The sequence below is a fragment of the Salvia hispanica genome, chromosome 6 (genome assembly GCF_029641045.1).
Source record: "Salvia hispanica isolate PSC_SH4W2 chromosome 6, Shi_PSC_v1, whole genome shotgun sequence".
Taxonomy (NCBI): Eukaryota; Viridiplantae; Streptophyta; class Magnoliopsida; order Lamiales; family Lamiaceae; genus Salvia; species Salvia hispanica.
In genome coordinates this window covers 1,847,188-1,857,577 of record NC_142697.1, presented here as the reverse complement: position 1 = coordinate 1,857,577, position 10,390 = coordinate 1,847,188, and the positions used below count along the sequence as shown (strand labels likewise).

At 37.9% G+C, this 10,390-nt stretch overlaps 2 protein-coding genes across 2 annotated transcripts; one reads left to right on the top strand and one right to left on the bottom strand.

The window, feature by feature from the left end:
* The first annotated feature begins 1,398 nt into the window (after window positions 1-1,398).
* LOC125208527 (protein EARLY FLOWERING 3-like) lies at window positions 1,399-5,290 on the top strand. The gene is made up of 4 exons (XM_048108161.2): window positions 1,399-2,194; window positions 3,011-3,819; window positions 3,902-3,953; window positions 4,208-5,290. Exons 1-4 carry the CDS (start codon window positions 1,976-1,978, stop codon window positions 5,084-5,086), a joined length of 1,959 nt encoding a protein of 652 aa, XP_047964118.1. The 5' UTR covers window positions 1,399-1,975; the 3' UTR covers window positions 5,087-5,290.
* A 1,267-nt stretch (window positions 5,291-6,557) lies between these two features.
* LOC125203533 (uncharacterized) lies at window positions 6,558-7,857 on the bottom strand. The gene has a single exon (XM_048101898.2). It carries the CDS (start codon window positions 7,633-7,635, stop codon window positions 6,688-6,690), a length of 948 nt encoding a protein of 315 aa, XP_047957855.1. The 5' UTR covers window positions 7,636-7,857; the 3' UTR covers window positions 6,558-6,687.
* Window positions 7,858-10,390: the final 2,533 nt, after the last annotated feature.

The following is a 10,390-nucleotide window of genomic DNA, read 5'->3' as shown; positions in this document are numbered from 1 at the left end:
ATTTTATAACTCTCTTCGTTCCTAAAGAATATGCATTTTGGGTTCAGCACGAGTTTAATTGTAAAAATTGGTAAAGTAAAAGAGAGGTAAAGAGAAAAAGTAATTAAAGTATTGTTAGTGGAGAATGGATCCCACCTCATTTTTTGATAAAAGACTTTCAAAAATTAAAAAATACATATTCTTGTGGGACGGGGGAGTAATATTTTTCCACTCACATTTTATTACTACCTCCGTCCCTCAAATTTTGACACACTTTGACTCAGCACGGGTTTTAAGAAATATAATGGAAAGTGAGTTGAAAAGGTTGGTGAGATGTGGGTCCTATTTTTAAAGTATTAGTTTTATAATAAAATGTGAGTATGAATGATTTAGTGGAATATGGGATCCACTAACAAAAACGGTAAAAAGTGAAGTGTGTCAAATTTTTAGGGACAGACCAAAATAGTAAATTGTGCCAAAATTTGGGGGACGGAGGTAGTATAAAACTAATATATTCTTTCTGTTCCACGATAAGAGTCACATTTCACTTTTATCATAAATAGTAAGTAGGTCCTACATTCCACTAACTTATTATACTCATATTTTATTATTGAGTACAGACCAAAACTAGTCCTGAACATATGTCCATTTTACGATTTTGGTCATATACTTTATCTTTTGAATTTTTGCATCCTGAACATTTCAACTCGAATCACAATTGGTCTTACACTAACAATTCCGTCAAATTCGGTTGTAACCCTATTTTGACCGATTTTGATGGTTTTAACAGTCCCATTCAGGTTAAAACCGTTTAAAAATCGGTTAAAATCATTTAAAAATTGACGGAATTGTTAGTGTATGACCAATTGTGATCCGAGTTGAAATGTTCACGATACAAAAATTCAAAAGATAAAGTATAGGACCAAAATCACTAAATGTGCAAACGTTCAGGACCAGTTTTGGTCTTTCTCTTTATTATTATAAAACTAATATGTATAAGTGGGACGCATAGTCCACTAACTTATTCAACCCACTTTTCTTTACATTTCTTAAAACTTTGTACCTATATCAAACGTGACTCATATTGTGGGACGGGGTTAGTATAAAAGTAAGACTCATATTCCACTATTTTTTTCTACCAACTTTTCTCAGTATTTTTTAAAACCTGTGCCGAACTCAAACGGGACTCCTAAAGTGGGATCGAGAGGAGTAGTTTATAATTTTAAAAATTTCATTACATTTAAATTTCCTAAAATAAAATTGCAATAAGATAAATTTAATCAGAGTAAATATTTAAGTAATCCTATTTCATATTGAGTTATCGATGTCCAGGCAAACATCATCGATATTATTGACTTATGACTTATGTAGCTCAAAACAGTAAGTTTTCCGAAAAATAAGACCGATTTTTTTGCTGCCAAGATCGAAATTTAGACGCCAGAAAATATGTTCTTTCCAATTTATATTCATCTCACTTCTAATTTGTGGGTGATGCAGTCTTTTTAGATCTTGAGGTAACCCGTAAACCTCTCCTTTCGCAACAACCTATGTTTTACCTCTCTCTCCTCTTCACCTTCTCTCTTATATATCCTCTTCTCTCTGTTTCTTACACCTGGATTTCACTCCCACTGTGTTTTCATATTTTACTTTGTTGATTCGATTCTCTAATTCACGTTCACTTTGTGGAATTTGCGATTTCGTATTATAGTTGGACTCTTTTAATTCCAGTGATTGTGCTGCATTTTCATGCATGTGATTATGTTAGCACTCTCTGTCTAAAGATCAGATTTTACCCATTTTGGGTGGAATATTTTATAGATTACGAGCACTCATATATTGTAGAAATGAAGGGAGCTTGTGATGGTTGGAGTAGGTTTTTAGTGTTTTCATTTGGGGGGAGAATTTTTTATGGAGCTTGTGATTTCACCTTTGGTTAATTTAACTGTAATGGTGTGGAAAAAGTGGGATTTTGTTATTTTGTTTGAGGGAGTGTGGAATGAAAGGTGACAAGGATGAAGGGAAGCAAATGGTTCCTCTGTTTACTTCCGGCCTTCGTATTGGTGATGAAGATAGAGGAGGGCCTAGTGCACCTCCTCCTAGAAAAACGATGGCTCTTTTCGAACAAGGTCCGAAGCTCAACTATGGACCTAGGTTGCTTCCTGTGCCATCGGGCCATGGCTCTACTAACTTCGTGTCACAAACATCTTCGAACAATGTGAGTTGGGGAAAATGTTTGTTTGTTTGTGTATTTTTATAGAAACATAATCTGACGTTTATGTGTGGAGTACAGTCGTGTGTAGGAGATTTATTAGTTGGATTTTCAATTGTTTCTCCTTTGCTCACAAGCATCTTCGAGCAATGTGAGTTGGGGAACTGGTTGTGTGTGCATTTATTTATCACGAAGCATGATCTTGCTTTTAAGAGTGGAGTAGAATTGTAGGTAGTAAGCTTGTGTTTGTGCATTTATTTATCTCAAATCACATGAAAGAGAGTCATTAGTTGGATTTTGCAATTGTTGCTCATTGTTTTTGTTTGAGATATATGGGCTTCTTTCATTGAGCTAGTTGCACTTGCACATGACGAATTACATGATCCATCATCCGTTCTCATATTAGGTTGAGTTCATTCTAATTAGCTGTGGCACGAAGACTCTGTCATAAATTATGTCTTGAGGGGTCATTTGTTGGAGTTTCAATTCTTGATTTTTGTTAATGTTAAAACTAGTTAAATTTCTCCACCACTTTTAGTAGAGTAGCATGCAGAAGACTTTTCCTTGGCATCTTCTGAGTAGCTGCATAGAGAAGATCATACTAGTATATAACTTAGGAACATGAAGAGGGGAGCATCTAGTTATCCATTTACTCAATCATGACAAAGAAATGAAAATTGAGTAAGTAGTCTTAATGTTTGTTTCACATGTTTTATGCATACTTGCTAGTTTGTTTGATGAATAGGATCTTAAATGGCTTGTTACTTTAAAATCAGAGTTATATGCCCTCTCAAATTCTTAAATTTTTTTGAACTGTTATAGGTTTCTGGTGTCAAACGGAAAGTGCGGCCTGTATTGGCTTCTAACGAGTGTCCTAACTCGCCAGAGTGGTACTACTCTCACTGTTCTGCTGGGGCGTCGGTACCAGAAAACTATCCTGATCCAAGTTCCTCATCTAGTCTAATGATGAAAGCCAAGTGTATCTCGGTCCAACCACCGCCTGTCTTTCCCAGCTATAGTAATCGTTGCACTAACGAAAAGGATTTTGGAGTTTCATCATTTCTTCAGCCTGAGAAGATTCGCAACTATGGCAATCCTCAGCTGCACGTGAAAAAAGAGAAGCTCGATACAATCATTTCAAGACTGTCGAAGGAAACAAAAACCAGAGATCATGAAAACAGCAAACTATATCTGAATAGCAGTGGAAATAGAATTTCCCACCCAAGCATTGCAGCCCTTCAATACGATCACCTAAAGAAAACCAGCATGGGAGATGATGAGATGAGCAGATTAGATTTCCCTCAAACGGAGAAGCTATGTCTAGAGTACAAGAATTTGCCCAAGAGCAAGACTGTTGCTGCTGATTTGTCTGCATGTGGCGTTGTCTCAAGAAAAAGCACTTCTTCGATAGATGATAAGGCTCATTCGTCTACCGTAGCTGGGGACTGCAACCTACGAGCCAACATCGACAGCGATCCTCTGTCGTTGAAAATAGGAGATGGTGTCAAAAGGGAGGAAACCTCAGATGCTTTTGCTGTGAACTCTATCTTAGGTCTGGATATAGCTTCTGATGAAGTTGTGAGAGTTATTGGCCAGAGGCTGTTCTTGAAAGCAAGGAAAACAATGATCCAGTAAGCATTTTGACTAGTTTAAATATCGATCTTTTTCTCGTATGATGATCTGGATACTAACGCAGATAATTTTCCCGTGCAGTCAACAGAAGGTATTTTCTTTGCAGAAGTTTGAGCTGCACAGATTGATAACTGTAAGCTCGTAGGCCTTTGAAGCCGGGAGTCCGTGTTAGAATGGGTAAATATCTCTTTCTAGCCCAAAGTATGCTCAACTTTTAAAAAATATCTGGTTCTTTAATAGTGATGACATATTATACCTAAAATCTCTGTCATTGGGTACAAATATGTCATTGTCAAGACATAAATAATGAAATGTGTATACTTTGGGCTAGAAAGCGACGTTTGCCCGGTTAGTATATCCTAATCTTTGTCCGGTGCTGTGCAATAGGTGCAGAGACACATAGCGCAATATCCGGAAATCTTGCGTGAAACTACGTTCGACCCATCCATCAAGTTTCCTCCGATCAACAAGTTGCTTTATGTCTCCCCACTCGATCCATCCCTGGCTACTGCTAAAGCGAAAATCGACCTTCCCAAGTCCAGTCTTGGATCGGAGGCAATATGTGGACTGCTTCCGTTGCCTCCAACTGATCTCGAGAAGGGGCTTCTCCCTCAGCAAACACCTCTCCCAAATCCTGCATCCATCCCCCTTGATCCTAAACTTGCACCATGGTGCTTGCCGGTTCCAACGGGGAATCAGTGGCTAGTCCCGGTGAGATCTCCCTCGGAGGGGCTCATATACAAACCTTACCCCGGTCCGTGTTTCCCCACCGTTCGTTTTATGGCCCCCGTCTACGGAAACTGCCCCCCGGTGAGCTTAGGCTCGTTGGGAGGGGCAGCTTATGGCGGCATCCCCCCTCCCAATGAGGAAAGAAACGAAGGCTTCTGCAGGACCGAGCCCAGCCAGAGTTACTTGCAACCGTATCCAATGCCTTTGGCGGGCGAAATTGATAAAAGCTTGTCCTCTAACTTGTTCGTGCCACCTCCGATCCCGTGCAAAGTGTCGAGCCAGAGCGTGGTAGTGTCGGAGTGCGGTGGAAACCTGCATAGATCCAATGGAAGTGAAATGCAGGGATGTACGGAGACGAGCGACTCCAAGAGATTGGAAGGGGACGCGCTCCCGCTCTTCCCCACCACGCCTTCGCTGCAGAGGAATGAGCAGAGGGTGCAGGCGATCAGGGTCGTCCCGCACAACCGTACGTTGGCATCAGCATCGGCAGCACGGATTTTTCAGTCGATACAAGAAGAGAGGAGAAACCATGAGTAGCCACTCATTCACCTTTCCTTCGTATGCACTTCATAAGTAGTCTTGATCATCAGTTTTGATCGAGTTTGTTAACTAAACTGTATTTGTACGGATATACACACAAAGAGAGAGAGTATAATAGGAGATGGTCGAAGCATTCATTCAAACTATACATAACATTCAAATTTATTTGTTTTGAGGTTTCAATAATGTTCCTCATCATAATTTTGATCGCATTCAAATGTATTAATGCATGAGAAATTTAAAATGTGACAGCATTATTTCTCTCTGGTCTGTCTTTTACTCCTTATACATCTTAATCTTATCATGTTAGGCCATCCGCAATAAGATCCGATTTTGCGGGTGGAGCCGGAAATCGCAGTTTTTGCCAGGCAGAAATCGCGGCCTTATTGCAGAGCACTGCAAATGGAGGCCACCAGAAAATCAGCCGCAACTGCAGTGGTCTGCCTGGTTTTGCGGCTGATTTTCCGGCCTTATTGTAGCGATTTTCGGCCGCAGAATGCGGCTGAAATCAAATTATTTTATTTAATTTTAATACATCATTCTATCTTTAAAAATCTCCATTCTCTTTTATTTAGGGTCTGTAACAAATTGAATACCAATGTTGAAGGAATATTAAACAAGTAAAAATATTCTCATAATAGTGTTTTTTAAATCTTATTGATATTTCAATCTATGTTATTTGTTTTATAAATAAAAAAATTAAAAGAATAAAATATGGAAAATGGTAAAATAAGTTGTGGCTGAAAATGAGACTGTCCTATTCGGACATGCGATGCTCGGACTTCCGATTCATATGCGAACATTTGTGACAACTGACAATGCGTGCAACTATATCCCAAAGAGAAATTGAACCATATTGTAGCATATTAATGAACCCTTATGCTTCACTTTTCAGAGCCTCTTCCATATGAACATATCATATGTATTCATAGCATAGAATTGATGTTGTTCTTGATCAAATGTTCTTCGCAATGCATCGTATTATAGTATACCACTACAAAAAAAAACGCACAATATTGACGGAATTAGTGACGGCATCCAATAGCTCAACAACTAGTCACAGAATTAGTGACTGGAAAGTGTCAGTCACTAGTTAGTGACATATTTATCTGTCACTAATGCGAAGCAGTCGCCTGTGGTTCCATCATAGTAACGTTAGCGACGGAAAAATCCGTCACTAAAACTTTTTACTAACAAGTTTATTATTAATGGATCTACCAAAACTTGATCTGTCACTAATTTGTTAAGTGAAGAAATTTCACTGATACTAATTGGCGAGTTTTTTGTAGTGTACCATCTTCTAATAAAGATCATGGACTTCAACCTGTGGTATAATTGAACTTTATTTGAATTCAAACTATTGTGTATTTTTGTTCACCAATTAACCAAATTTCTAAATCGCACCAATTGATTTGCATCGTTATCAGATTTTAAAAATATTATTCGAAACCAACAAAGTCGACGAAACTTGATAAAATCTCCACAACTTAATATCCACACCCGAAAATACTCAAGTTCATTCATCTACAAAAAATGATCAAAACACGAACTCAAATGTTTTCAACATACTTTCCATAAATGGAAACCCTAAACATCCCTCACTCAATCTTCCAAGCATAAAGGAAGAGGCAAAAATCCACCCCGGCCTTTGCGTGACCATCCACCGAGAAATACCTACTGGTACCACTACACTCACTCCCGTCGCACCGGCTCTCGCTCAAGCTCGAGTCGTTTTCATCGTCGTCACCCTCCAACTCGCACGACGACTTAAATATAAACAACCCATGGTGGGTCCCAGGCGCGCAGAATAGCCACGCGTGCACGTCCCAGAACACCTCCACGGGCTGTTTATTCACCATCACCGTTTGGTTTCCCCTGAATTTCCATTGCAAATTCTGGATGTGGACCAAGATTATCCCATCTATGCTTATCCACATCTCCGGATCCTTCTCCCCCGTCGTCGCACTCTCCACCACGATGTCGTGTTCGCGCTTTCTTTGGTCAAACCGAGCTCGGGTCGAGAAAGACTTCTTTCCAAACACATTCTCTTTCTTGTAGAAAATAACCGGTTCGGCCAGGGGCGGCCTAGCTTTTGTCCTTTTATAGGCCTTCTTTTTGTTGTCCCCTAGTAGCAGGACAACTTCGTTGTCCGCCACTAGGGCGACATAATAATCTGAAATGGGCTCTGGGCTGCCCAAAAATTTAGCTGACTTGAGATCCCAATAGGCCTCGAGTTGGCTACCGTCCACCTCGAGACACTTGTACCCCTTCTTGGCCCAAAAGTGCCACGGCTTTATATCAATCTTGCATGTGTAAACGATGTCGTTCTGGTCAACACTGTCGACCGTTATTCCCAAAGAGTAATTCATGGCGTTCTTGCCCCACGTGACGGTCACGTTGCGCCAATAGCCCGCGATGTGTGTTTGGTAAATGCTCGTGACCGAGGTTTGTGCGGTCTTCTGGGTCACGGGGTCTTTGCTATGGACAAAAGGCGGATCGGATGAGTACGCGGCCAACGATTGGGACTTCCTAGCATTGTATGCCATCTAATGGTGCCGGATTTTGACCCCAATCCGATCAACGAGCAAATTGTTTTCTTGATCTTTTGTATTTGAAAGATGATCTACGATACGAATAACTTCGAATCCGTGATCGTGTCGGGAGGATTGAGAGAGTTGGTGAAGGATGCCAACATTATCAAACCTGGGATCAAGACCAGGTTGAAATTGATGAAAATGTTTATGGAAAATGAAGAAATATGGCATGAAAAAAGGGAACTTTTTGGATGATACAAATTAATACGTGTATTACAGGAACGATGGAGATAATTCCATGTTAGATAATATTTGGGGAAAAGGTCAATGGAAAGGGATACGAGGTTTATTTGTGTGGAGGAATAATTTTGTTCTTGTCCTAGAATCAAGGATCCAAAATTAGAAAGTGTTTGTCGTTTTGATCGGATCCTTCCTTCTTTATTTTACAATATGGTATGCTCTTTTATTACTTGCCAACAGTGTCACACCATAATATACTTGAGTTTGCAAAATATATTATAGTTACCTACATTATTATTTTCAAAATTTTAGAATATACGCGTGATCACACACTAATTTGTATTAAAGGAGAAAATATGTTGAATATTAATAGGAAGAATTACAGAGTTCATAGTATTCCAACTCTGCAATTTTTTTTGAAAACATTAATAATCCTAGAAGTTATATTGAATCCCCAAGTATTAGTAGCCAAATTAATGCATGCATGATCAAAATTAATGTATCTTAGGTTTCTACATTGGAAGTACTCCCTCCGTCTCATAATAGATGTCACACTTTCCTTTTTAGTTTGTTTCATAAAAAATGTCACATTTCTTCTTTTGGAAAAAGTTTCCTCTCACATCAATTATAAAATTATATTTTCTCTCACCATTTAACACACAAAATAACATTTCCTAAAATCTCGTGTCATCTCCCAAGTGCGACATCTACCATGGGACGGAGGGAGTACCTTTTTTCAAATGTAGTCTAGCTAGTCTCTAAATTGGCTCAAAAATACAAATGATGTACACGAACGAATTGTAAGAGAACCTTGCGAAGATCGTAAAATTACTCATCGGGGTAAGGTCGCATGCAATGTGGAAGTGCATGAATTTGACGTGGCTGGTGATCACGTATGTGAAGTTGATTGGAGCACGAGAGATGGCCAAAACAGTACGTGCACCAGCTCACATTGATGAGCAGTTTGTTGCTCATTCAACAACCAAAGGACAGGACCACAAAGGTACACGGAGAGATGTGGCCATGAATGGAATGGTGAAGATGATTGTTTAGTGTTTCTGTTTTATTTAAGTTTTATAATCAAGAGAGTTTACTTTTGATGTTACATGTATTAGCAATGAATTCTAGATGTTTATAAGTTTTTCATGTAATGAAGTTTATTCCTCAGACAATGAAACAGTGAAATTACACTATGATATTTCTGGTGTATTGTTCATGAATTCCCACATTAGCTTTCACAAATATCTTATTTTTCTTTTTTATATGGATATTTAAATATTAATTTTGTAAAAGTCACGTCACGATGGATTCGAACCCAATAGCTCTGGTCTGCTAATGTACTCCTATTTCCGTTTCATTTAAATAAATGTATCACCACAACAAAAAAAAACGCATATTTTACCTACGGAAAACATAGTATAACAATATTAGCGGCAGATGTTCGGGCTGAGGTGACGTCTTAAAAAATGCTAAATTCCTTTCAACAATATTATACTCCCTCTGTACCAAAAAAAATAAGGACATTGGGACGACAAGGGAATTAATGCATAATTAGTAAAGTAAGAGAGATGAGAATTAATGCATAATTGGTAAAGTAAGAGAGATGATGAGAATGATAGTTAAAATAGTGTTAATGGATAGTAAGACCCATATTTATGGTGAGTCCTAATGGTATAAGTTGTAAATAAATTAATGTATATGGATAATGAGTTTAGGAGAAGTTTCTATAAATTGGAACGAGATAATTTTATGGGACGGACGAAAAAAAATGTCTTTATTTTTATGGCGGGGAGTATCAATATCCAAGGACATTTGACGATAATTTTAAACAATAGGTGTAATGTTGTGGGAAAGATCAATGATAGCCTCTACCTACTTGAACTAAGATGTTTATCTGGCCCAATAATAAAATTGAATTTGGGGACTGCAGCACCAACATTCCTACTCGACAATACATGGCCCATTGCATATATACTTGCAAAATATGATATAGATATAATAGCCCATTACCTGTTTGTAGTAAAATAATGTATGCTATAATAAGTTATTCAACATATATTTCATTGTTTATCATTTAATAGTTTTTAAATTAACTCTCAAATAATTGATTATTAAAAAATCTCGACTTAGAATACAAAATTCTCGAAATGTAAATTTTGAGTATTAGATTGATTAGTTTAATAATTCAAATCCTCAACATATGCCCCATATATTTATTTTAATTTTTAAAATCGATATATAAAATCTAGTTTTGAACCTCAAAATAATAAATATCTTCCTTACATAAATTTCAAAAAAAAGGAGAATGGATTGTGATACTTATCAATGTTGAGCCTATGACGATAAAGAATTATCGTTTTCGTCGCACAATTGCCACTAGCTTGAATCCGATTGAGATTGACATCGATGTTTTAGGCTTCACATCAACCTTGCGAAGAAAAACTAATAATCTTTTTAAATGTAACATTTATTGAGATACGTAGAGTTCTAGAGAGATAAGATTTGGTGGTTTTGTGCGTTTACAAAT

Excerpts from the sequence above, each read along its gene's own strand:
- LOC125208527 (XM_048108161.2), top strand. The coding sequence starts at position 1,976 with ATGAAAGGTGACAAGGATGAAGGGAAGCAAATGGTTCCTCTGTTTACT. Across the intron at positions 2,195-3,010 it reads CACAAACATCTTCGAACAAT|GTTTCTGGTGTCAAACGGAA; the intron begins GTGAGTTGGGGA and ends GAACTGTTATAG. Across the intron at positions 3,954-4,207 it reads AGCTGCACAGATTGATAACT|GTGCAGAGACACATAGCGCA; the intron begins GTAAGCTCGTAG and ends GCTGTGCAATAG.
- LOC125203533 (XM_048101898.2), bottom strand. The coding sequence starts at position 7,635 with ATGGCATACAATGCTAGGAAGTCCCAATCGTTGGCCGCGTACTCATCC.